The sequence below is a fragment of the Aulonocara sp. 'chitande type north' Nkhata Bay genome, linkage group LG19 (assembly GCF_057382095.1).
Source record: "Aulonocara sp. 'chitande type north' Nkhata Bay isolate Kocher_YH1m ecotype deep benthic linkage group LG19, A_spYH_male_GT1.1, whole genome shotgun sequence".
NCBI lineage: Eukaryota > Metazoa > Chordata > Actinopteri > Cichliformes > Cichlidae > Aulonocara > Aulonocara sp. 'chitande type north' Nkhata Bay.
The window spans coordinates 16,383,781-16,411,097 of NC_141362.1; the positions used below are offsets into that span (position 1 = coordinate 16,383,781).

General features: G+C 40.2%; 1 protein-coding gene across 5 annotated transcripts in view; it reads left to right on the forward strand.

Annotated features, from left to right (window-relative positions):
• The window catches only part of rock2a (rho-associated, coiled-coil containing protein kinase 2a), a 44,079-nt gene extending 19,608 nt beyond the window's left edge, over nt 1–24,471 (forward strand). The window contains exons 2-33 of one of the 5 annotated variants that reach the window (XR_015126375.1): nt 1,898–1,979; nt 2,528–2,628; nt 3,701–3,838; nt 4,025–4,285; nt 5,528–5,672; nt 5,762–5,900; nt 6,360–6,451; nt 7,630–7,789; nt 7,921–7,972; nt 8,828–8,916; nt 9,036–9,084; nt 9,492–9,627; nt 10,423–10,514; nt 10,794–11,040; nt 12,814–12,920; nt 13,612–13,771; nt 13,971–14,131; nt 14,314–14,498; nt 14,596–14,665; nt 15,663–15,766; nt 15,951–16,137; nt 16,374–16,467; nt 16,551–16,645; nt 16,788–16,979; nt 17,089–17,257; nt 18,083–18,153; nt 18,238–18,326; nt 18,430–18,508; nt 18,616–18,883; nt 19,003–19,216; nt 21,670–21,810; nt 23,127–23,262. Coding sequence is in view for 4 of the 5 variants with exons in the window: in XM_086274668.1 (XP_086130794.1) it covers nt 1,898–1,979; nt 2,528–2,628; nt 3,701–3,838; nt 4,025–4,285; nt 5,528–5,672; nt 5,762–5,900; nt 6,360–6,451; nt 7,630–7,789; nt 7,921–7,972; nt 8,828–8,916; nt 9,036–9,084; nt 9,492–9,627; nt 10,423–10,514; nt 10,794–11,040; nt 12,814–12,920; nt 13,612–13,771; nt 13,971–14,131; nt 14,314–14,498; nt 14,596–14,665; nt 15,663–15,766; nt 15,951–16,137; nt 16,374–16,467; nt 16,551–16,645; nt 16,788–16,979; nt 17,089–17,257; nt 18,083–18,153; nt 18,238–18,326; nt 18,430–18,508; nt 18,616–18,883; nt 19,003–19,216; nt 21,779–21,810; nt 23,127–23,392 (4,326 nt within the window). In the remaining variant the exon portion in view is untranslated. Of the gene's footprint in view, nt 1–1,897; nt 1,980–2,527; nt 2,629–3,700; nt 3,839–4,024; nt 4,286–5,527; nt 5,673–5,761; nt 5,901–6,359; nt 6,452–7,629; nt 7,790–7,920; nt 7,973–8,827; nt 8,917–9,035; nt 9,085–9,491; nt 9,628–10,422; nt 10,515–10,793; nt 11,041–12,813; nt 12,921–13,611; nt 13,772–13,970; nt 14,132–14,313; nt 14,499–14,595; nt 14,666–15,662; nt 15,767–15,950; nt 16,138–16,373; nt 16,468–16,550; nt 16,646–16,787; nt 16,980–17,088; nt 17,258–18,082; nt 18,154–18,237; nt 18,327–18,429; nt 18,509–18,615; nt 18,884–19,002; nt 19,217–21,507; nt 21,602–21,669; nt 21,811–23,126 lie in introns of those variants that run through there. The other 4 variants (XM_086274668.1, XM_086274665.1, XM_086274666.1 and 1 more) reach the window with 4 other exon arrangements.
• Nucleotides 24,472–27,317: the final 2,846 nt, after the last annotated feature.

The following is a 27,317-nucleotide window of genomic DNA, read 5'->3' on the forward strand; positions in this document are numbered from 1 at the left end:
TGTGGACGTAGCCTCAGTCTCTGACTGGAAGCGCTAATTCGTCATTCGGCTTTTGTCAGACTAAAGTAACTGTTAAAACTGTTTGAAAAGCTCAGCTATACAACAAGGAGAGATTGAGAATTTCCTTTTAGTTCTCAGTTTATTTGATATTGACAAAGGTTAGTCAGTTTTGTCTGTTCTTCTGTAAAACAAACTGAGATTTATTTTTAGAATTAATATTTTGTTTCTAAGTGGAATTGACAATTTAGTCTGTTTTGTTTGTTCTATTTTGAAACTTAAACGCTTTAGCGGCTGCCTTTTGTGTAGTTTGCAATATTTGCCTTTATTTATCTGAAAAAGTCTCATATTCCTTAAGTACATCTACCCTGTTGAACTTATTATGGGAAATAAATATTTAAATAAAAACAAGCTGCTGATTATTTCACATTTTACTTGTGAGCAACGGCACATTTAAATCTTACAAATATAGTTATTTGGCTTATATCGTGATAGATATCGTTATCGCCTGAAATGAAAAAAACATATCGTGATATAAAAAAATCTCATATCGCCCAGCTCTACTGAATCCCATCCGGTTGTTCAGTCTGACGTCACTAGCCGTGTCTGGGCCTAAACTCCGCTGCAGGTCCATATATCAAACGATCACTATGGCATTACTGAGAGTTGAAAAACTGTCTAAAGTCTTTCATCTTTAATAAAATGATCAGTGTCTGCTCTACCAGGTGTAACAATTGAGTTTAACATCCAGGCATCCATGAAAACGGAATTTATGACATTCAACGGAGTTAGAAGTTAGCAGGGAGTTAGCTCGCTAGCTTCTATCTAAATACAATATAGCATGTCCTGACTGCGGGGTTTTGGAAACAAATTAAAACGTACAGCTCTGCTATCACTTCTAACATAAATGAAGACAGAAAACTAAACAGCAGTGACGTTTGTAGGGTTACTGAAGTTGGGCTAGCTGGTATATAATGATGTGCTATGTGACCGCTAGCGACACAGCTATGTTAGCATAATATAAACAAGCGAACTTTTTTCCCACTCGATAAAAGTTAACGTGAGTGTTCTCGGTGGTCAGGAACAAATGTAATCGCATGGCAGGATGCTGTAAAAGGACCAAACTTCAGCCAGGAGAACAACTGAGATAATCCATCCACAATAGAGATTGACAGACCACGTGACTTTTGTGCATTGCATGCCGGGAACTCGTGGCAAAACAATCCAAGTACCGCATCAAATGCAAGCATTTGCAGCACCGCAAAACGTTCATTCTTCGGTTCCAATAAATTCTTGCTTTTTCTTTGCCCCCCAAAAAGGTATGTACAAAATGAAGGAGAACAATGCTGGTCCGTACAAAGACAGACTTGATGAAAAGCCAAAGAAAAGATACGAGGGAAAAAATCAAACCAGTGAGGTTAGTCATTCATATACTGCTGCATGGGCTGGGCTGTAGTTACATCCTAAGGTTTTAAAAACTGAGCTTAAACAAATGATTAGCGGTCATAAAAGCTGAGGGAGGTCAACAGGGATCACTGACTGTTTTAGGAGCTTTTTGAGATCAAATAGAAGAAAATACAAAACATTAAACATGTTAACAACACAAAAGCCATATTAAACGCAGACTACTTTAGGCCCGGAAGTAGGATTCGTCGCATCATCACTGAACAACCGAATTGTTAATCCTCTAGATAATCATGTGACCCCCTCGAACTGCTTCAAAGCACATTAGTGCCTTTGCTGTACATTTGTTGATTTTGATTTATTTAACAGTGCAGTGTCATTGTGGTTTCATAACACCTTCCTGCAAAGCATTTCCACTGTGTTGTGGAGGGTTTTTTTTATAGATCTCTTAGAGCTTATTATTAATGTTTTGGGGTTTTTTTCTCTTTTTTTGCAGGACTCCATGAATGCGCTGGTCTTAGACTTGGGCTACCCTGCACTACGAAAGAACAAAAACATTGAGACCTTCTTAAACAGATGTGAGTAGCTTAATGAGAGATGATTATCTAGAAGGTGAACAGCTCAATTATTCAGAAAAGGCTGATTATCAAAACCAGTCAAATCATCACTTTATGTAAAAGGTTCGGTATAAAATACTGCCTCTTTGCTGTATTAATCAATAAATGCCTTCCTAATGAGTTTGTTCTTGATTGCTACTTTCAAAGGTTATTTAACATAAGATTATGTTCATTTTGTAAATTCTAGTAGTCATTAGAGTACTATTGTCTATGAAACTCGTTAGACAGAGAATAGTAAAACTGGATATACTTCACAGGGTCTATCATTTTATGGATCAGTCATTATCATGTGAATCAATGGGTGATAAAACCGTGGCTATATCTATCTTTATATATGTCTTCTGGGAAGTCTGAGCATCTCAGCTTAAATTGTTGGAACATTACCTGGATGAGTAGTAAGAAAATGGATGGATAAATATATAGAGGATGTTCACTTAAATAATTGCGTTGTATTTACAACACTAATGCACGTTCATTTCCTCTGTCCTGTCAATAAACTTTTGCTTCAGATGAGAAAGTCATTGGCCAGATTCGAGATCTGCAGATGAAGTCTGAAGACTTTGACAGAGTTAAAGTGATTGGCCGAGGAGCATTTGGTGAAGTGCAACTGGTAAGTACTGATCATATGAACAGGTAACACTGTTTTTGTTTTTATAGTTGCTTTATAAAAGCAACTATAAAAAAAACAAGTGGTATAGTCGTCCATCAAGGATCCATCATACCATCAAAACGATTCTAACTTTGGAGAAGTGCATGTCAAAAGTATCTACTGCTTGTATTGCCACAGTCATGGTTAGCACTGTTACCTCATAGCATGAATGTTCATGGTTTGAATCTCCTGCATAGTTGAATAGTTCTGTGTGGAGTTTGAATGTTCTCCCTTAGCCTATTACCTCAAGTACCCTGGCTTCCTCCCACAGTCCAAAGAAGTACATGTTATGTTTATTTGTGATTCTACATTGTCTGTGGATGTGAGGCAGATACAAGTGCTCGAAGTGCATGAATGTGCGGTTAATTGTGGCTTGTATTCTAAAAGACTTTGAGTGGTTAGTAAGATCAGAAAAGAGCTTTTTAAATGCCTGTTCACTTCCATAATCCTTTTCTCTGCATGACGAGGTTTGCTGTGCAAACTGACACCGTAAACCAGTCATCTACCTCAGCTGCTTATGCTGAAGGGAGAGTGGACGGTGAAAAGATGAACACTTAGAACCAACAACCAAAAACACAAATTATGTTCTGTAGTGGTGTCATATGAATACACGGAGAGGCAATGGGTTCCCTCTACAGCTTGAGCCTATATCAGCATAACCAAAGGATGCAACCCTACACATAAGCTTTATCAAAAAGGAAAGCTGAGTCTTTAAAGTAGAGGGCATGCCTGTATCCTGAACTCACACACTGAGCCGGTTCCACAAGAGAAACCTGATACTTGAGGCCTCTGCCCCCATTTTACTTTTGAAAACTCTACAAACCACAACTAAGCATGCACTCTGGGAATAAAAAAAAAAAAAAAAAAAAAAGAGTCTACATTAATTGTATTGTAATCTGAAAGTGGCACATGTACTCATGAATTATCTGTTGTGATTGTAATTGTATCTTTTCTTGTACATTTCATCAAACTTTTCTCATAGAGTAAGATTAGACTTTGGAGAATCTCTAAACTTTATCTTCCTGTTGTTCAGGTCAGACATAAAGCCTCACAGAAGGTCTACGCAATGAAGCTGCTCAGCAAATTTGAGATGATAAAACGCTCAGACTCAGCATTCTTCTGGGAAGAGAGAGATATCATGGCTTTTTCCAACAGTCCCTGGGTTGTGCAGGTACAGCATTTAAGTTGCTGATCAGCTTTTAAAAAGCTTTCGTGTGCATTAATTGGAATATTCACTGGGAACGTGTTGCCAGTTGGATTACTTTGGATCCTTTGTTTTACTTAGAACAAAGAAATACATTTTCTGCAAAATATGTGTTTTATATGTTAATTTATTAAACCTCAAAATTGTTTTTAGTTGTGCTCTGCCTTCCAAGATGACCACTACCTCTACATGGTGATGGAGTACATGCCAGGAGGCGACCTGGTTAACCTCACCAGCACCTATGATGTACCGGAGAAGTGGGCCAAGTTCTACACAGCGGAGGTGGTGATGGCCCTGGACGCCATTCACTCCATGGGCTTCATTCACCGCGATGTGAAGCCAGACAACATGCTGCTGGACAGACTCGGACACCTGAAGCTGGCTGACTTTGGCACTTGCATGAAAATGGACTCGGTGAGTAAAAGTGTAAAACCTGAGTCTCTGCTGCCAGCAGAGTTTCCTACCAGGTTACAAACACAACAAATGCCAAACTAGAAATGCTTCAGTTTAGACAAGTAACCTCTAGATATGGCCTGAGGCTTATTGCATATGATGGAAACAAGTAACGATTCAGTAGTGTAACTACAAGGGTACCTGGATGGGGCGTGCGTCAGACAGCACAAATGAAGCTCACTTTCTGCTCCATCATACTATCACCTGCCCTTTTCTTAAGTGGAGACATTACAGCAGCTTTGCTCAGAGAGCTGGCAGGTTAAAGTCCGCTGCGACTGCATTGAACATTTTTGTTCTCACATGTGGCTCCGTGGGTGAAGCCGTGAAAGGCCCAGGGCTGCATTTGGTGCAGCTTTTTAATGATTCTGAGATGCTTATAATGATGTAGTGAAGCCCAGTTAATAAATGTTTTTTTTTGTGCATAAACCAGTATATTAGAGCAGACTATTTTGGCAAAGATAAGAGTTGGATTTATTTTGTTTTGTTTTGGTTTGGTTTTTTAGGCCCATACTTTATTTCAAAGAGGAGCTGTTGATGACTTCTCTTTTTAATGTGGTGTTGCAGTGGTAGATTATCATCATTAAAATGCTTGAAAATACTGATGTCAGTGTATGAGATGGATAGATGCTGTGCTGACACTTGGAGTAGGATAATGAATAATAATAATACAGTTTATAATAAAAAGACAGTCAAAGTGCTATAGACGCATAGTTGAGGGCTTTGTATTGTGAGAGTGCAAAAGCGTTATATATAAAACACTAATAAAAAATCCAAAGAGAAGAAATAAAGCTAAACCTCAGACTTTGGATTGCTATAAATGTTTAGCTTCAGCAGTTTTCTTTTCTTCTTCTCTCTACTCTCTATGATGTCTGTGAAAAACAATATTTTTATGTGATCATCTCAGGGACCCCCTGCTGTCCAAACTGTTTCTTTGGCTGAAGAAAGTTGGCTTAAAGAGAGAGGGGAAGGGGTTAAAATGGCTTGATTTAGCTACTCTAGTGTAGTCCAAGAATAAAAATATAACAAGTCCACTTTAATAACTAAGCTGTTACAGTGAGCTCTGCTTCTGCCTTCACCTGGAAGGATTAGTTTTTAGTAGTCTCTTAAGTTTGGATCAACACTCTGCTTTAGCTTATGCCCATATAAATCAAACCATACCTGTAGGGTACTAAACATATAATGATCTCTGGATTTATGTTGCAGACCGGCATGGTGCACTGTGACACAGCTGTTGGGACTCCAGACTACATCTCGCCAGAAGTGCTAAAATCCCAGGGAGGAGATGGCTATTATGGGAGAGAATGCGACTGGTGGTCCGTAGGGGTCTTCATTTACGAGTTGCTCGTCGGTCGGTGAACATTTCATAAAATAATTTAACTCGTATGTGTTGATGTTTATGTCTCTCAATTTATTTCAGTGTTGCTTGCTCACTTTTAGGTGACACGCCGTTCTACGCAGACTCTTTGGTGGGAACATACAGCAAAATCATGGACCACAAGAACTCCCTCAATTTTCCAGATGATGTGGAGATCTCCAACAATGCCAAGAATATCATCTGTGCCTTCCTGACTGACAGGTATGATCTTACAAGAAGAAGATGTCAGGGGGTTTGACATTTTGGAAAATGCACCTGTGTATTTTCTTGGAGAGAGTAACAGGGGGAACCTCAATAGCACTCTTATGTTATCTCTCAAACTCTTCCTCTTATACACAACTGTCCATCTCCATCTGTCTGTCAACCCACAAACCACTTTGTCCTTCATGGGGATGTTTTTTATATATATATATATATATCTAAGCTGTAGTTTCTTCATGCTGGTCCCAGACGTAAGCACAAGGTTTCTTTTTTTGTGTGGCAATACTTAGAGATTACATAATATGTTGATACAACAGCACACTTACGCTTATCTGTGTGTTTGTCTCTTAATATTTAAGGTTATAAAGGTTTGTATGACTTAGTTGATTTATTCCCAGTCACCTCTAACTAAGGACAAAGGTCCAATTCAATCAACTCATTGTCTGCTTTTGTTTTGAGGGAGGTGCGATTAGGCAGAAACGGCGTGGAGGAAATCAAGCGACATCCTTTCTTCAAAAATGACCAGTGGACCTTTGACACCATCAGAGACAGTTAGTATACAACCTTTGTTCTGCTACCTATGATCATTCATTATGATACATGTTTTAGTTTTTTCTCAATATGAAGTGTATTTCGTTTAGCACCATGTGTTTGGTGGTTGGGTAAGTGCATGCGCAGATCACATGGGTATTTTTATTTGCAAAGTACTTGTACAGAGCAGAACTAGACCTCCACCTCCTGCAGGTTCTGGCTTGCTGCAGATGTCCAGAGCAGGAGGACTGCTGTCACCAGCAGCAAGTCCAAGACTGTTGAGTTTGAGTCTGTCTGTCTGCAAGAAAAAGCAGCTTAATTGCATCAAAGGCTGCCATGACAATGAACTGCCCAGCGTGCCGGCCGTTGGGAAGTGAGAGGCTAGATGGTTAACAGCGACTGAACTTTTAAAATAAGAGCAAGTGGATTTTCCACTACTAAATTGAAGAACAGTAGAAATGAACGTAGAATATACTGTAGATGAGTGCTCAGCTTCCAGCAAAGCCCATTGTGCACTTTCCAAAACAATTTCAAAAACCATTACATTTAAATTCTGCACAATACTTTATTTTGTTCTCCTACATCTAAAATCAAATTTCACCTTTCCTTCCACTTTACTCTGTGTGCAGAGTAACACCTCTGAGTTGTTTACCTTGTGGATATCTCTTTTGGGCACAGCAGATTTTGTCTTTCTTTGGCCATACCTGCCAGAAATGCATCAAGCATACAAAATTATCATTCCTAAGTGTAATTCAGGAGAAAGTCAGAATTTGTGACCAAATATAGAACGCAGCTCCCGCAGATGAGTAATTTTTGTTGTTGTTGTTGTTGTTGTCCTGTGAGAGCTCTTAAATTTTATCAGATGTACTCCAATTTTTTTCTGGCATGCTCTACTTCAGAAGCCAAAAACGGTCACACCCTCAACTCACAATTTTTATCAATCAAACAACATTAAAAAATATCAAAATTAGATTTAAATGAAATATAATTCAGCATAACAGCACCTGCAAACCTTTTCTTTAATCTTGATCGTCTTTAATCTAAAACTTTAGCAGGAATTCCTTCAGAACAGCAGCTGGATCAGAGAGCACATTAAAATGATTTATTAGACTGACATATTTTTACACAGTGCTTCCTTTTTCCACCAATTCACTCTCACCTTTTTCCTGTCTCTCTCTTTATCTCTCTCTCGCCTCAGCGGTTGCCCCTGTGGTCCCAGAGCTGAGCAGTGACATAGACACCAGCAACTTTGATGAGATAGAAGACGACAAAGGCGATGTAGAAACCTTCCCCACACCTAAGGCATTTGTCGGCAATCAGTTACCCTTTGTTGGCTTCACCTACTTCAAAGAAGACCAGTAAATCATCCCATTCTCTTCATTTCCCATGATTTTAGGGACCTCCGTGGTTCCACGAAGACAATTTATAGATTTATTTTTGGCTCTAGTGTCCTTGACCTTGGGCTGATTTTATTCATTTCCTCCTTCAGGTTATTAAATGCTTCCAACAACTCAGTGGCTCATGAGAATTCAAAAGGGGAGGTAAGTACTTTGACTCCCACACGCAGTAACTGCCAGGTGCACCTTTAGCGACTGCATTAATACCGGACCGAGCTCCTCAGGAAATAAATAAGTCTGGTATCAGTTTACATGACCACACAGAAAAGGCCTGTTGACATTGTGATCAACTTCACATTGTAAGACATCAAGGATTATGATGGAAATGACTCACAGGGGGATTTCTTCCCTGATCCCATGATTTATTTGTACTTTGTTAGAATTTCAGTGTTCTCAGCCGCACACAGAGACTTAAGCAGCTTTCAGTATAAGTGGCTGAGCCGAACGCTAATCTGAAGAACTTTTATTGACTTCAGTCCTAAAAGACTGCCCCCATTACGAGGAACAAAACAAACCCTATGTTTTACTTTCGCTTTGTTTCTAATCAGTTGCCTAAATATAGGTGATTAAAGGTATAGTAAGCTGTATTTCAATACTGACCTTTAAGTGACTAATGTGGTGGTTTAAGGTTGTTGTGATACTTCTAATTGTAAGAATGTTTATAGTCCTAAAAGACTGCCCCTAAAAACTGTACACCATTAACCATGAAAATAGTTTCTGTGCTATTTTGACCAAGGACAACAACATTCAAAACATGGTTGAAGGGTGTTTCTGTCGTCTTTTCTTGACTTTTAAATTTATTTTAATTATCGGCCTTATAAAGGCCGATAGTTCCTATAAAGGAGCATCAGGCGTTCTGCCAGTGCTCAGACAGTGTGCGTGTCACTGCAAAGTCTAGCTAGCTATTGATGTTACATGTCTTCTTACCCTGTGTGTGTTAAATTATGACTTTAGTGTATAGCGCATAAATTGGAAGTCTTTCTTTCTTTCTCTCCTTAGTCAGCAGCACTGCAGAAGAAACTTCGCCACCTAGAGATGCAGATGAATAATGACAAGCAAGTCAAAGATGATCTAGAGCAAAAATACAGGTGGGTGATCTGTAGGGAACATTGTGTATGAGGAATAAGAGCCGCATCATGTTGCTCCACTTATTTGCTTATGCGCGGTGGCCAAATTATTATTTTTAAGCATTTGTATTTTTCTGCAGGGCCACCACCACTCGTCTGGAAAAGCTCTCCAAAGAACTTGAGGAAGAGGTCAGTTAATCACAGGGAACATCCAATTACCTGAATATTTCTGTGTCTGTCTGGCGTCAATATCTGCTGGTTCACGACCCCTCTGGGATTTTAGAAGTTCTTTCTTCCTCACACATTTTAATGGGCGTTTCCCAAAAACTCTATTATTTGAGCCAGAATAATGATTCTTATTATCCACACTTGTCCACTTTCCGGTTGAATACCAGCGTCTCGTATCCAGGGAGGTTCAGCTGGAGCGCCTGCTGAATTCTAACGGCCACATTAAAATGTCTATTGTGATTGAATTTGTGTTGAAGCCCATTTGGATTCTGGGGATAATTTCTCATAAAGTGAATTATGGAATCACAGTAGCATGAAACCATCCCCGCAGGAGATGTTAAACAAAGGCGTTTATGATTGATTTTTAGGTGAGCAGCAGAAAGAACCTGGAGTCGAGTCTGAGGCAGCTGGAGAGGGAGAAGGCTCTGCTGCAGCACAAAAGCCTGGAGAGCCACCGCAAGGCTGAGAGCGAGGCCGACAGGAAGCGCTGTCTGGAGAACGAAGGTGACACGAGACACACTGGATTCTGCAGCAGAGCTGAAAAGATTTACTTCTTTTGTACAGGAAGTTAAACACCAGTTATCAACTGGAAATGATTACATTTCACAGAAAAATATATTTTCTAGTAAGAGACGTTTCTCTTAAGAGACAACTTTTAAAGCTTTTTAACTAGCTTTTAAGTAAAAAAAAATACAGCGGCACACATTCTCGGTTTATTTGTGTAACATCCTTCATGCAGGTTAGCTTTGTTTAAGGTGATCGATTACATGAACTGAAAAGACAAAACATTATAATACTTCTATCATGAGTGAGAAAAATGAGGCTGATTAAATGCATTTGTTTTAAGAAACAGATTCAAACTCGACAGCAGTGATGCATTAAAGCAAGAGAATAAAATGAACACAGGAATCCAGTAAAAATCAACCCCCCTCTTCTTGTGTAAAGTCAGAAACTTCTTACGTTTTCTTTTGGCTTTGCAATGATATAAATTCATGGTGACTTTACTGAGATAAAGTGGGTAATACTGCCATCACCTGGACAAAGACACTGATACAAACACATCAGGTCTACTCTCTTCTGTGCTCTGGCTTTTTTTGTAATATTCATATTGTATAACTTTTGGTTCCAGCGTCTTTATTAAACCAAACTAAAGCTCTGTTTCCATATTTCATTTGCACAGTTTGTATATGAAGAACTTGGTGCATTTAAATAAACTTTATCAGTTTTAAATTGTGATTTCACTTCTTGAAACACACTTCATCATAATAATTGTTGTCTTGGTTCTTGGGATCTGTGCAGTCAACAGCCTCAGAGACCAGCTGGATGACATGAAGAAGCGAAACCAAAACTCTCACATTTCCAATGAGAAGAACATTCACCTCCAGAAACAGGTCGGTTACCTACCTTGATGTATGTTTGGTGAGGTTGGGGGGGTGGTCAGCATGGACGATGAGCTCTGTGACATCAGATTACAAGCATATAACATAAAAAGCCTTGAATAGACGTAAAACCAAATACATTAACAGTCACAACAGCTGAAAGTAAAAGCTAATATTTGATGTCCAGCCAGACTGAAAAGATCACTGTGATCTTGTCAAGTCACCTTGTTGGACTCGGAGTCCTTTAAAGGGAAAATATTGGTGTGATTTGTGTACGTGTTCTTCTCTTAGCTGGAAGAAGCCAACACGTTGTTGCGGGCCGAGACGGAGGCGGCGACGAGGCTCCGCAAAGCCCAAACTGAGAGCAGCAAGCAGCTGCAGCAGCTGGAGGCCAACGTGCGCGAGCTGCAGGACAAATGCTGCCTGCTGGAGCGCAGCAAGCTGAGTCTGGAGAAGGAATGCATCAGCCTGCAGGCTGCGCTAGAGACGGAGAGGAGGGAGCACAGCCAGGGCTCGGAAACCATCACTGACCTGATGGGTGGGTGAAACAGCACACGAAGATTTCTTTGTCAAGTCTGCAAACAGTTGTCATTTATGTGCGTTATTTGACTTAATAAAAGTGATACCAGGAATATTACATGTTGTATTCATCGGTGTATCTAAACAGATCTTACAGAATGGTGTTTGTAAAAAGTGAAACCTACTTCTTTACAAACCTATAAAATACTAAACCAATGAATAGGGAGTTGGAGCATCCTCAGTTTAGCAGTTTTACATGGAGCACCAAAATGTCTTGTATTAGTTTTTCGCTCATGCTCCACCAAATTTGACAAAATTCGTCTCGCAATCAGAAAAAGAAACTGCACCTCTGTTCTTGGTTCTCACCTTAGCATAAAGAAAACCAAAAGAATAGATTTGTGCAGAATTTCAGGTTGGATGTCAGTATAAGTCATAATTCTAGGCACATCTGTAGCTGCTGATATGTTTACCTGTATTTTTATGAGGTGGAAATGTAATTACATTCCTCTGAAAGAAGTTCAGTTTCTGTTTTCTTCCTGCTTGCCTTGGAGCTTATATGGCAGGTTTAATAAAGGGGCAGCTAGATGAGGAACAGCAATGTGCCACCCAAATGCTGAGGGCAGTCAAGAGGCTTTTCAGGACTAAATAACTCTGTGCTGTTTGCTGAATGGATTCTGACTCCAGTTCAGTCACACTGTGTGTGTTTGAGAAAGGCTGATGTGAATTAGTAAAAATAAGTTTGTCCAGAGGTGTCAGATAAAACCTTGAACAAATATAGCTGATGTTTTGAAGACAGAAGGGTCAAAGCGGCCTGTTTGCTCCAGTGCGCCTGGACAGTTTGTAATATTTGTGTAACTGTAGGGAGTGTGCTTACATAAAGGCTAACAATTCACCCATAATCTGATTAAAAGCAGCTCTCGGGCTACTTAAGCTGTCACATAAAACCTCTTATCTGACTGCGTTAATTAGGACGTGGGCATCACAAACCATGAGTTCTGCCTTATGAATGTTTGTAGGTCTTCGGATGCAGTGACTTGAGTGTTGCATTTACAAATAAAACACAGCGCAGTATAATGAGCTACTTCCTCTAGTTGGTCCAAGAGCTGAAATTCATTTGAACTATGTAAATATTTGTATTAATATAAATATTGCCCTCCGTTGCTTACTACAAGTAACTGGGGGATGTATATGTGTGTATAAATAACCCATTGTGGCACTGTTGGAACAACTAAACATACACTCTTGGTAGTTGCCCTGAACTGCCCCGAGCTTGCTGACCAGAGTCATTATATGAACAACAGGCAAGTAACTTGTATGTGTAAAGTACATTTAAATCAGAGGGAGTGCTTTTTAGTTGAGGTCAGGGGATTAATAATGCTAGTTTACAAGTAAACCTGGAATAAACAAACCAGACCTAAATTAGAAACTCAAAACATGAAAATAAATACACAAATTAAAGGACAAATAATAAAATAATAGTAACTAAAATTGAAATTACAATAGAAACAGCAGACGGACCTCAGACTGAGCTTTAATGAGGGGATAAAATTGACGTTAAGAAAGATTAAAGGACTTACGTATACAAGTTGAGACAGGAATAATGTATTGAAAATGGAAATAAAGATTCTTGACGACTGTGTACGTTTACAGGCTTTAGGGTCCTTAGGGACCAAGTAAATCACTATACAAATACAGGCCATTTACCGTTTGCCATAGTTTGCTGTTGGGTTAAGCTTTATGTGATCTGTACGTGAAATGTAACTCTGAGGATTCTCGCGGGCTTATCTTGCAGGACGCATTTCTGGCCTGGAAGAGGAGGCCCGTCAGCAGAAACAGGCTTTATCCAAAGCTGAGACTGAGAAGAGGCAGCTTCAAGAGAAACTCACTGATCTGGAGAAGGTAAATCACAAAATCCTGACTGGAAACATTTTTTGCTTTGAGATGCAGTTCCTGGAAATTTGACTTGAGCCTCACGTGTGATCCAAATTAAGTAAAAGTTATGTTAAAAGTAGTATCATAGTGTTTCTTGGAAACATCTGCATCAGGATTTGAGGACAGCATGATTGGACTGTTTGTTCCAGGTCATTTGACATCAGTGAGAAATTATTATTTTATTAAAGCAATCGTGAAAGTCTTTTGTTTTGATTAAAGTGACAAATAATTGATTTACAGCAGCTATTTTCAAACTCAAGCCCACTGTAGGCCAAATAATTATTTTAAAAGACTGCCAAACCTTTAATCACAACTCCAGTCGACACGGGAAGATTAATACAAAGTATTTGCTTTGTTTTGTTTTCATAGATTAATATTAAAAATTGCATAACTGCCTGCTTTTTGACTTTAAAATATCTTAGAGAAATTGAGAAGAAAGGCCTAATTTATTGCAGCACTGTAACTGACCTGTTTCAGAAACTGTGTACTTATTGATTTACTGAGTATTTCTAACTGCACTTCCTTAGAATATACATATAAATGTGAACCACCATGTAGTGACACGACTTTCTGGGCTTGGTCTCAAAGCGTTTGGTGTGAAATTTTCTGACTAGATTTTACTCTGGATGTGACATCTCTGTGTGTGTGTTTTCTACAGGAGAAGAGCAACAAGGAGATCGATTTGACCTACAAGCTGAAGGTGCTGCAGCAGGAGCTGGAACAGGAGGAGGCCTCTCATAAGGCCACCAGAGCAATGCAGGCAGACAAGAGCAAGATCAAGGTCACCATCGAGGGCGCCAAGTCAGAGTCCATGAAGGGTAAGGGCTCTGATCTTTTGTTTCCACAAGGTTGTTCTTTCACAGTTTGTACCGAGTTCAGGGTTCGAGCTATATAATTTGGGGCTGATCGACAGCTCTGAGTTCACAGATTGCGACAAGATGTACAGAATGAGAAATTTTATTGATTTAACTTTTCAGAAGGGAAATTAAATAATATAAGTGAATAACTCTCATTCAGAGTTGGAGCAGAAGCTGGCAGAGGAGCGAGCTGCCAAACTGCGGCTGGAGAACAGAATACTAGAGCTGGAGAAGCAGAGCAGCATGATGGACTGTGACAACAAACAGGCCCTGCAGAAGCTAGACGAGCTGCGCAGACACAAGGATCACCTTACTGAGGAGGTGAGCGTTTCTGTTCTGCACAGGAGACCAGTGAAGTTTGGGTTTAGCTGTCAAATGTCACCAACAGGAGCTACTTCAGCAGCTAATGTAAAGAGTGTCATATCTGAAATTGGATAGAAGGATAATGAAAAAAGAGCTGATGCGAGTAAAAAACTTTTATTAAATTCATTTTGTTCTTTCAGGTGAAGAACCTGACACTGAAGATCGAGCAGGAGACCCAGAAGCGTAACCTGACTCAGAACGACCTGAAGGCTCAAAACCAGCAGCTCAGTGCTCTGAAAACCTCCGAGAAGCAGCTCAAGCAGGAAACTAATCACCTGCTGGATATTAAGCGCAGCTTGGAGAAGCAGAACCAGGAGCTGCGCAAGTAAGTTTCATTTTGTTGTAACACTTTCCCAGCAGGCACACTGCAGGCTCCTTATGCGGTCAAATTATGAATCATCGACTCATTTTTCTTTTCACAGAGAAAGACAGGACACAGATGGACAAATGAAGGAGTTACAAGACCAGTTAGAGGCTGAGCAGTATTTCTCAGTAAGTCTGATATCTGATCACAGATGTGGATGGGAAAATGAAGACACTTTCATTTGGCATTTTAGGCTTTTTATAGTTTCATTCATCTGACTGAGCGGCCAAAAACTGCTGATTGATTTGCTACTGAATAGTCCCCTCTCTCCTTCTGGCTAAACAGCTTTTCCCTGCCGTGTCCACATTGTGTTTCACTCCTTTCAGCCTGATCAGGGCGCTGCTGTGGCAGTTTTTAAAATATTCAGCTGCCTGTGAGTCAGAGACTCATTCCAACTCTGCTGCCTATAACTGCAGGTGCTCTGAATTGTTTAGCGCTACAGTTGAAGTCCAAGCTGGAGCTTAACTCATTGTAAAGGCAACTCACTAAATGTTTCAGTTGTGTGTAGGGGTCTAGCAATTCTTACGTCCACAATATAGAGGTGCTTTGATATTTATAGAGTAGAGCTACAGGGGCTGCTCCAGACTATACTGTCAAATAACAGTCAGCTATATTACACTGGAGTGACATCTTCCCATATTGTAATGCATTGCTGTTATTTCCTAGTTCAAGCGTAATAATCCAGTAATGTTTAAAGATGATATAGGATAACAAGTAATGTATTTTCCATAATGCACTTAGAAAATAAAGTAAATAAACCGTAGCACAGTCTTATTCTACGGGAACGTAGGCTGTTAAAATCAGAGGGTTCCTTTTATTTCTGTAGCCAATGTATGTTATGCATTTCCAAGAGCTGAATGATGGTGAAGACTTCAATGGGCATCCATTAGCTAATGTTTTTGTACAATGTCAACAGTATGTATCAAAGTGTGTATGCAACATGAAGCCTGAGTGATTCTTTCCTTTACCATGTTCATTATCAGTCAGGAGGAGCAGCTTGTTGTTAGGAAACTTTCTCACCTCTCTGGCCCTCCCATTGGAGATTTCGGCATTAAAGAGTTATCTAGAGTTTTGTTGTTGATGTATTAAGTATGGGGCGTATTTGACCTGTTACCTTTTCTCCAGACTCTCTATAAGACCCAGGTTCGTGAGCTGAAGGAGGAATGTGAGGAGAGGAACAAACTCTACAAAGAAGTGCAGCAGTCTCTGCAGGAGCTGCAGGAGGAGAGGTGAGAGGTTTTTCAGTTTGAAGATACAATTTGAAATAAATTCATCCACTTTAATCTTCGAAAAATGATTAGCAGAAAAACGGTGATGATGAATGTAAGGCTCGGTTCATTTATCTCCAATAAGAGACTCGGGTGGTTTGTGTGGTGGGTTGCTCAGGCTTGCGTTTCTTTTTATTCCTCTCAGGGACTCTTTGGCAGCACAGCTGGAGATCACTCTGACAAAGGCTGACTCGGAGCAGCTGGCGCGCTCCATCGCTGAGGAGCAGTACTCCGACCTCGAGAAGGAGAAGATAATGAAGGAGCTGGAGCTGAAGGAGATGATGGCTCGCCATCGCCAGGAGCTCTCTGAGAAGGACATCACCATCAGCTCTGTGAGATTTTGAGTTTGCGTGAAATAAAGATGATCGAGTTGAGGTGAAAGTCTTTGTATCGTTAGACGTTTAAAGGCTGTTAAATAGAATAACTCGCCACAGTCCTGGAAGTATCACGACGTGTAAATGCAGTGCATCTCAAGCCCAATAAATATGCTCTGAAAATAGTGTGAGATTAGGTTGAGTTTATAGTTCCACAAAAGAGCAGATATGAAAGTATTTGCTGTCCATTGCAGCTGGAAGAAGCTAATAGGACCCTGACGAGTGATGTCGCCAATCTGGCCAATGAGAAGGAGGAACTGAACAACAAACTGAAGGAGGCAATAGAGGGTAATTAGAACATTTAAATGTTTATTACAAGAATTATATATTTTGGTGTGGGTACATAATTTATTTTTTTTTGTTCTCTTCAGAAACTGAGAAGTCGAAGGACTGGGAGCAGCAGATAAGCCAGATGAAGCAGGCATTTGAGAAGCAGCTGCAGTGCGAGAGGACGCTAAAAACCCAGGTCGGTGTTTTTAAAGCAATAACTCACAAGATGAAGAGACAGACTTTCAAGACTAATCCTCCCCTTCATTTACAAATTTTTTTTTTACATTTTTTCCCATCATTTTTCTTAAGTTAAGATTGAATCTTATCCCCATCCGCAGGCCGTCAATAAGCTGGCAGAGATCATGAACAGGAAGGAAGTGCGTGGCGGAGGCAGCCGCCGTGGTAACGACACAGACATGCGGCGAAAGGAGAAGGAGAACAGGAAGCTGCAGCTTGAGCTCAGGTCAGAGAAGGAAAAGCTGAACAGCACCATCATCAAATATCAGAAGGAGATCAACGAAATGCAAGCAGTAAGTGAACAGCTGAGTTTTCTTTCCCTTGCAGTGAAACGACACTCTGCTGCTGTATCTCTGACTACGACACTTACAATATGTTATTTCTTCTCATTTTAATCTATAGCAACTGGCAGATGAGAGCCAGATGCGCATTGAGATGCAGATGGCTCTGGACAGTAAGGACAGTGACATTGAGCAGTTGAGAAATCTCCTGCAGACGCTCAGTGTTCAGTCGATGGACTCCGCCAGCGTCAGCAGCGGGCCCGAGTTTGATGCTGATGATGCGTACACAGGTAAGAGCTCAGCCACTAAACAAAGAAAGTATTTCTGACAGTTTGTCTTCACCACAGCTTTAAGGTTTAAGGTCACTTACAAACATCTTCTTGTACAATGTTTACGTTCACTGGCTACGTCACAAAGTGCACCTGCTCAATTATGCCTTTAATCCTACAATCACAAGGCAACAGCTAAGTGCACTGAGGTATGTAGACACGGTTAAGACAACCTGCTGAAGTTCAAATGGAGCATCGGAAGAAAGGTCATTTGAGTGACGTGGCATGGTTGTTGGTTCCAGGTCTGCGTATTTCAGAAACTGTTGTTCTACTGGACTTTTCCCACACAAACATCTGGAAAAGAGAAAACATGCATTGTTTGTCCCTGTGTGAAAATGCCAGGTCAGAGTAATGGAATAACCCTAATTTCTGAAAGTTTCAGAAGAAAGACGCTATAATTCAGCTCAAATTAAGTACTTTCAATCCCAATACAGTCATTTTATCATTAGTGTGTTATGCACAGATTAATGACGATTGGTGATTTGATCCCTGGCTGCTCCAGCGCACATGCCAAAGCATCCTTTGGCAAGATTCTGAACCCTGAGTTGTTCTCGAATACTTTCATCAGAGTGTGAATGTGTGTGGAGGTTGGATGCAAATCACTTAGATGTAGAATAAAGAGAATGGGGGAATGAGGCGTGTTATATAAAGTGCTTAAATGCTCAAGTAGAGCATTTTTATAAAGGTGCATAATGTCTGACTAGAATATTTCACTTTAATGTGATGTGATTTTGTTGATTTCTTCAAACCAAACCATAATGATCTAAATTCTCTTTCTGCCCTCAGAAATGAGGCTCGAGGGCTGGCTGTCTCTCCCCGTCAGAAACAATACCAAGAAGTTTGGATGGGAGCGAAAGGTAGGACTAAACCATTGAGACTGCTTTGACCCTGCAAAACAGCGTGTGACCTTTTTTCTTACCACCTCTGTCCTGTCAATGCAGTACGTTGTAGTAAGCAGCAAGAAGATTCTTTTCTACAACAGCGAGCAAGACAAAGAGCAGTCCATCCCCAACATGGTGCTCGATATAGAGTGAGTATGACACCTGAAGGCACCTCTGCAAAGAAAACAGCTCAGTTTGTATTAACACGTTCTATGCTTTAAACAGAAAATAACACTCCTTTCTGTCACACAGTAAACTCTTCCATGTGAGACCTGTTACTCAGACAGATGTGTATCGAGCTGACTCCAAAGAAATTCCCAGGATATTCCAGGTCTGCCCTAGCTCTACTGAAAATGTTCTATTTCTTTGAGCATGTTGATTGTTTAAAGAGTTGTTGAAGGCTGAAAAAGTTAGATATGTCCTCTTTCCGCTCTCCAGATTCTTTATGCCAATGAAGGTGAAAGCAAAAAGGAGCCAGAGTTTCCCGTGGAGCCGCATCCCATTGGAGAAAAGTCCAATTACGTCTGCCACAAAGGCCACGAGTTCATTCCCACCCTCTACCACTTCCCCACCAACTGTGAGGCCTGCACAAAGCCACTGTGGAACATGTTCAAGCCGCCCCCTGCTCTGGAGTGCCGGCGTTGCCACATCAAGTGCCACAAGGACCACATGGACAAGAAGGAGGAGATCATCGCCCCCTGTAAAGGTAGGACGCTCCTGTTGTTTCTATGAAAGCTGTGTTTCGATCTTACTTACAATTGGTGGTTTTTTAAATGTTTGTGAATTGGAGTGTTACTGAACATTTCTCTTCTCTTCTACCACCAGTGAACTACGACATTTCTACAGCCAAGAACCTGCTCCTGCTCGCCGTGTCCCAGGAGGAGCAGCAGAAGTGGGTGAGCCGGTTGGTCAAGAAGATTCCCAAAAAGCCTCCACACCCAGAACAGTTCGCACGCTCCTCACCGCGGACCTCCATGAAGGTTCAGCCCAGCCAGTCCATGAGGAGGCCCAGTCGACAGCTCCCCACCAGCAAGAGCAGGTAGACTAAAAAGCTGATTTTATGTAATAGACACCTATAGGTGTGATTTTGGATTCATCTATGTTAGCTACGACAGTTAAAGTGGTGTGCAGGAGGTAAACAAATAACAGTTTATGGATCTCCAGGCTAGATTTCTAATGATTTGAGGTACATACAGTGTGAGTGGAGTGACCTATATAATGCAGGCTGACTAAAAAGCCTCAAAACTGAAATTTTTGTGTATTTGATTAACATACTACATCCAGAAAGTTTAATATTTATTTATAGTATTTAGTATATATTCTGCATTTTGAGTGTTGTGTGTAGGGCTGCTCGATTATGGCAAAAATGATAATCACGATTATTTTCACTGAAATTGAGATCTCGATTATTTGACGATATTTATTTAACCCTTTAAGACCTACTATAGAACCAAGCCCGTCAGAGCTTATATTATTTTTTTTTACATGTTGTAGTGCCATTTTTGGGAGCATTTCAAGTTGCTATATATCAATACAACTGTTATAGCCCATATTTTAATAATATGTATGCATTAAGTCCATAGTAACTACATTAATTGCAAAAAAGTGCAATAAACTACAAAAAAATTGAAAATCATTTTTGTTTTTTTTACATATATTTCTACTTGGGGAAATTTAAGAGGCTTATCCCTCAAAACCTTAAATACAAAAAAGTTGCAAAAAATAGTTTCCCACCACAGGAAATTTATTTTGAGTGTCTTCATAGTTTTGTTTTGGAGATACACCAATTTTTATATACTGCAGGAAAAACAAAAACAATCCTATGATGCAAATTTGCAAAGAAAACAGCATCAAAATAAACTATTTCCAGCTGTGCAGTTCGAGTTCTAAGCATCCCAGAAACTATTCAGAAAATTCAAACATGACTTATAAAAACACCAGTATAGGCTTTTAAGGCCTACAAGTAAAAAAAAAAACTACATTTTCCGTGAAAATGACGTCACTTCCTGTTTCGGGCAGGAAATGGCGGCCATGCGATAGTTCGCGCTGACGTCTGTTTCAATGTGGGAAGTGTTACGAACAGCTGATCGGATCGGCAAAGCGTGTTTCTGGAATATTATGTTTTTGTTGCTGCAAGCACTTTTTATGCAATTTTTGCAAAGCTTTATGTGGAAGGAAACCGTGACCGAGGACAAGCTGATGGCATAAGATGTAAGTTTCATATGCAAAAAAAATTATTGCGCTAGCTTACATGGTTCAGGTTCTACAGGGATTTAAAAATAGTTACACAAAACAGAGCGTGCTGCTCTGACTGGCTTTAAAGGGTTAACAATAACAATGTATTGAATAATGACTTTAAAAAATAATATAAAATAGTGTGCAAATACTGATAACCGTGCAAATGTTTGCAATATAAAAAATAAATAAAAAATGTAAACATCTATGTTTAGTGAACTTTGCAGTGTTGCTCTGTGGTGCAGCTATGACACCGTAGCAAAGTTTACACATTATGTCTACTTGATCCACGTCTGACTCCGCGAACCCATAATGTTTCCACACCACTGAAGTTTTTTTTACCTCTCTTTTCAACCAACAGCAGTCACTCTCCTCTCCAAATAACTTCTGCTTAGCTTTCCGAGCTTCCCTCGGGTCCTCTTAATTGTTGTGATGCGTGTTCGAAATGCAGAGAGGTGCGCTCGATTTGCCACACGGAGCAGCGCGAGAGTAAAGCACGAGGGAGGGGCTAATAATCGGCTCAGTCATTTTTAATGATCGTTGAAAGCCCAGATCGTAATCGTGATTAAAATTCGATTAATTGAGCAGCTCTAGTTGTGTGTCACAATTAATATGACTGTTTCTCCATAATGGCCTGCTGACTGACCACAAAAAAAACCTTTAGGCAACTCTTGCTTTAAAATCACTGACTGAAAGTCCCGTTCTGACCACTTATAATAAAGTGCCTTCAGTGCACTCTACATCTCATCCACTCTTGTCAAAACAGCACATCATGTGCACAGGCTACAAATGCAACTTCAACAAGCAATCTTAAAAAAGCGACTGATGATCTTGAAGGAGAAAAATTAGCGTATTGATTATTCAGCTTTGGTAAGAACTCTTTTTAAGGTGTATTGAGGTGTTGTGTTAACCTGTGAGGCTTTGTTCTTTATGTACAATGCGTGTCCTGCAGAAGTTGAGGAACTGTTGTCATTGTCTGTCCTGGTCCAGTCCAGTTCTATGTCTCAGGATTTGCCCTCATACAACCCCACAGAACAGACTTGAGTTGTGTGCAGTAACGATTACACGGCCATGAAAACTAATCTCCCCTTTCAGATTGGAGGACTCCAGTCTCCAGGACTGGCACTGGGCGTTGGATGATATAGATGATGACTGTTCCTCTATACATTTCTGATCACCACATTTGGTAACACTGTGTGCAATGTGTGCTGTGCAGTGCCTGCCATTTAAAAAAACCTTAAAAATGTCTGACCTCAGCCCTCGCAGGTCAAATGGCTTCAAAATAAAGCGAGAAGATTCCAGCAGTACCTGGTACAAATGACAGCTCCTTCCTTCTCCTCCTCCTCCTTGTTCTTCTTTTGACCAGATGTTTCCCTGTAAACATCTCAACTTCTCAGTGTGTGTATGTTTGTTTGTTTTGGGTGTCACTGAGGTGGTGCAGGTGGTGAATATACTCTGTATTATGGACCTTGAGCCACGTAGTTTGGGTGGATTTGCTCTTTTAAGAGTTGGGATCACTTGGGCACTGGGTGTTTTGAACTGGACAAAAATAAATTGACACATAAACTCAGGAGAATAAGTTCTCAGGTTTGTCTGAAGTTGCCCTTTCTCACACAACAAGAGATAAGACAGGACTTTTTCTCACGGCTGAAAAAATTCAAGTTTTAGCGAGGCAGCACTCTGCTGCGACTCGCTTGAACAATTCGCTGCTGTATTCCCGCGCAGACTTTCGATTATTTAATGTTGATCTGTCCTCAGACTGTGAATAAAATATGATGACCTGAGAAGCGAAGCCAATCTTGGAACCACATCAGCTAGTCTGCCGATTTGGCCTCTTGGAATTTTGGACAATTTGTTGGGATGTCTGGTTTAGTTAGAAGAAATCCAAGCCAAGATTTTTCATTTCTCATGTTCCAGGCAGTGTCTACAAATGCAGATAAACTGGAATGAACTGAAATTAATTTGGAGCAAACCTCTTTTGCTCTCCACACAGGCTGTGCAGTGGACGACAGTAAGAAACCAAAAGGTTTTCAGGACCAAAATCATGCAGATGCTCTTCATAGAAATTAATTCAGAATTGACTTGCCGTCTGTCTCATGGCCAGCAGAGAAAATTACTAAGGCTCACGCGAACACCTCAATCAGCACTTTTTTTTGGTGAACTTATGGATCAAATCAGTGGTTTCATTTATTACAGCATGTTCTCAATTTAGATAAATATACTGGTTTAGGGTAAGACCATCTTGTGACTGACAGTTCGTCACAGGATGAGTGTGGAGTGTCGTCACCCTTAAATCATAAAATGTATAAGGAAAATAATAATTGAAAAAAACAAGATGGCAATGGCTGAAATGTTCTGCTCGGTGGCTATTTCCATCTTTTATATACAGTCTGTGGACATAGGACTTGCTTAAAATCCAAATTAGGATCATTGTATATCTTGGTAGGACTAATGCATGCTTAGCCAGTTTGTTTACTACAAAGACTTTTAAATCATTTGAGTTTTTTGCTGAGATAAAATAAATGTAGGGTAACGATTAAAAATGCAGCTTCTTACATTCGGTCTGAAAATCAGCCAGGTCCTTGATTTGGTAATTGTATGAAATGATGCCTTCGCTGTTCCATTCAAATCACAGCCCAATCTTTTAATCTTCCTGACATCTCGCTGCATATTTGCTGAGATTAACTTGCATCTGTTTCTCTCTCTCCCTCCAGTTAACCTTGCCCGGGAGTGTGGTGCATCGACGAGGTGGTGGGAAGAGTTTCTTCCTAAATCAAAGACTCTATACAAAGCTCCGTTTGCAGATCAGCACACTGGACTGGTTTCTCCACTGCCCACTCCACCCTGTCCCGTTTCAGCCTGCGAGAGTTACCAAGTCTGGCATTTTCCATTTTTATTCAGCTTGTTTCCAAGCCACTTAGCAAGCTCACCTCAGCATCTGCCGTCTTTACAGCAAGCTGGGCGTCTCATAAACATATAACCCAAGTCCTCTCCTGGGTCCTTGGCGAGAGCACTTGTGCAGCTCTTGGATGCTGGAGTAGCTTGTTCGGCTCCCACACAATGGAGGATAGCTCTTATGAGCCTGACCAAGGCTGACAAGAACAGGGGAACACTTACCTTAACAGTTCTCTCCAGGACAGACAGTTCTGTCTGATTGAAGCAGCCAGCAGGAAACCACCTCCACACCACCTTTGAGGATTCTCATGGCCAAAAGAAAAAAAAGACAATCTTGTGTTTAATGATTGTGAACAATATGAAGGGTTTAATGGGGGAACACTACACTCAGAAGAGTCTGTATTTTTGTTGGCTTATGGTGTCTGTACTTTCAAACTCTTTAACATGATTGTAGCTTCTTGCTTTTCACAGCTCTGCTTTCAGGTGCGTGTCCATGGGGAATCTTGAATAAGGTACTTAGGAACCAAATGAGCTGTGACTTCATGGAAAGTCATTAAGGCAGCAAATGAAGCCCAGCTTCCTCTCGGATATGAGCAAATAATTCTCAGAGTGCCTCTTATTCAGATTTCTGACTCATGCACACGCTGAATCATGGGTTTGACGTCAAACGACTACAAAGGGAACAGAATCCTGCTTGAAATGGCATTAGATTAAGACATGAAGTCCTCACGATCCCATAATCTCTGCAAACCTGCACTGTCAGTTCTGAGGGTTAATGTTTACTGAATTCAAAGGGGTGCACCGTTAATGCTTTCTGATCCGAGCTCGGCTCCTTCTGTTGTTTTTGAATGTACATCTGGGCTTCACCAGAGACGACACACAGGCATTGTATTATCCAAGTATACTTGACTGAAGCCGCGCCTTTCATCACAAACTACTCTGAGTGAACTTGCATGCGTTTGCTTTTTCACCCACATGCCTAGTCATTTTTAGTCAGTACCAAAAGTGAAAATGAGGGAAGTTAACCAATAAGAAGCCGAAATAATGAAGGTATCCAATCATATCCTGAAACCATGAGTGGAAATACTGAGCAGCACTATTCCATTGAAGTTTTTTCTAAAAGTGTTTGTCCTTATTTTTGTATTAAAGGAAACCAAACTCTGAGTTTGGGCACATTGTCGTATGTATGTGACTTAGTTAGCAGGTGGAGAGTAAACTGAGTGTGTGTGTGTGTGTGTGTGTGTGTGTGTGTGTGTGTGTGTGTGTGTGTGTGTGTGTGTGTGTGTGTGTGTGTGTGTGTGTGTGTGTATGTGCACTCTCCTTTAACCAAGAAGCATGTTTTATACATATAAATATACACAGTATATATTTTACATGCCATACAGTGCACATTATATTATTTATACAGCCTTGTCAACTTTGTATTTAAGGGTTCTACATCCAGATTGCATGTTTGCTATCAAACAGCTCTATGATAATAACCACTTCAACAATAAAGACATGGATGTGCCTTCTGGTTTTGGATCGTTTTTCTGTTTTAAAAATGTTAGACGTTGTCATTCTGCAGAGGTGTACAACTATGGTGAACCAAAAGTGCCAAAATAAAAATGTGCCACAAAAAATATTAAATAGTAAGCAGTTTTGTATAATAAATATAAATTGTGACAAATTGATATTTTTGATTTTATTCCACTGTTTTTTGTTTTTGTTTTGTTTTTTTAGGCATATGGAATCCTCCGTATTCTGATATTGAGTCCAACACAAGCTGTCAGTCATACTCAAACTACTGAAACACGAAAGAGAAACACATTAAATAATACCGAAATCTAAAAAAGAAAATTCTTGGCCTTCAGACAATAATTCTGAGTGCTACAGTGACGGACTGGACAGGCAAAAAGAAAATTCTTTGTGGCCGAGCTGTCATTCCCAATCGCTTCTGCTTTGTCATGACGCCACTAACTGGAAATTTAGTAACAAGGAAATTTCACATCTGGACTTGTTCCACAGGTGGCATCCTGTCAAGGTACCACACCTAGGTACTTGATTTTATACACATGTAGAAGTGATAGGAACACCTGGATTCAATGATTTGGATGGCTGAGTGAATACTTTTGGCAGTAAGAAACAATTTTAAATGGCTCTACAAAGTATTATCACTTTAACCTTCCGATTACACTATTTTTCTTGAAGGATATGTCAGAGGTCAAATTTGATACTTTAAATCTTTACACAGTACTTTCTATATGTTGCAAAAATGACCACGGTAATAAGAATCATAAGTTCTAAGGGTTTTTTTTTTTTTTTAAATCAGTTTTCTAACAATGAAGCACTGAGTTGACCTCGGTGAGTATAGGCCAAATTTCAATGGATTAACATGACACCAGTGACCTGGTTCCTTACATTCTCGTACCATGACAGCTCATCTGTTCTTTCTCTTTTAAATGAGACATTGAGTCTCAATGTCTACCTGACTACCTGCATAAATGAAGGTTAAATCAAATCTGTCCAAATATTTTTTTCAGAACTCTGCAGGTTCTTGTAGATGTTATCCCTTAATGTTTACGCTGGCCTTTTGATTAAGTGTCGCTGAGCTGGCAAGTTTGTTCATTTTCCTTGTGTCTCTGGTTTAATTTGGTGTATCTGGGAAATGATGGCGTCCACTCATCTTTTACTGGCGCGCAATATAAATATTATATATACATATATATCCCCTGCAAGTTTAACAGTTGCAATCAACTCCAGGTGTTTTATCCTCTTAATCTGTCATGGAATAATGAGGGAACAAGTCTCACCTGGGCATGGAACTGCTCGTTAGCTAGCTGTCCAATTAATTTTGAGCCTCTGAGAGGACCTTGAATACAAATGGCCTGAATACCAAACAGTCTCTGCAATACTTTTGTTAAACCATATTGATTAAAACTGAAAGTCTGCACTTCAGTCAAATCCTGTTTGATTTGAAATCCACCGTGGTGGTGTCACAATCACAAGAACTGTGTCTTTGTCCAGAAACATGGTGAGTTACAATAAAGTAGTGATGGCCAAATGAAGCTTTCCGAAGCACTGAAGCTTGTATTGAAAAACGGTTCATTACTCGAAGCTTTTCAACACAGTCCTCTCCGGTGACATCTGGTGGTGAAAATTTTGAAGAGCAGCTTGAATCTGCAAAATAAAACGGACTGCTCAATCATCGCTGCTCACTCAAGAGTGGAGTTCTCTCTGATATTGGGCCACCGTTCCGTTGCTTTGAACATGTAATTGGTTTTGTTTTCTCGATTGGGGGGCTGAAAAAAATGTAATGCGTATTTGCGTAATACATTTTGATCAATAAACTTTCCCTATTTAAACATGCACTATGGTGTGGCCTTTCTTTGCTCATAACTCCTTGATGTTGGTAAATACAATAAGTGAGCAATATATATAATATACATATGAGAATGCACAGCACATTATGGAGTATGCCCCTGCTGTGAAGTCCTGCCTCCATCTACTTGTCGTTTAATCACTGGACAGCTGGACAGGTTCATACAAAATATTAGATGAGGCCAATTCCTATACATATTTTTGACCTAGGGGTGGGATTGATTGTGAACTGGAAAGGGAAAATGCTTAGGGAGCTGAGTAGGGCTGCATCGTCACTGATTTGTAGAATCATTTTTGATTCGATACAGGATCCGATTCAATTTGATTGGAATCTGGAAAGTTTTGCCTCAGTCAGAAATATTACAATTCTGGTCATGTATCAGTATATATCCATAATTTCGTATCTATTAAAAGAAAGCTGACACATGTGAGACTTAATTAGAGATGTAAACAGAGAGTTATGAAACCTGCAGCTGCAGAAGCCAGCGGAAAAAAAAAGAGGCAAACACAGCGCGGACCCGACGACACACCAAAATCTGACTCTGACGCGTCGGGTCCGCGCTCTGTGTTCACGTTTGTATGCAGAATCCGTAAACCTGCTCCCAGTTACTGTTTTAGCTGTATGGTGTTTGACGACATGTTGTGAGGTT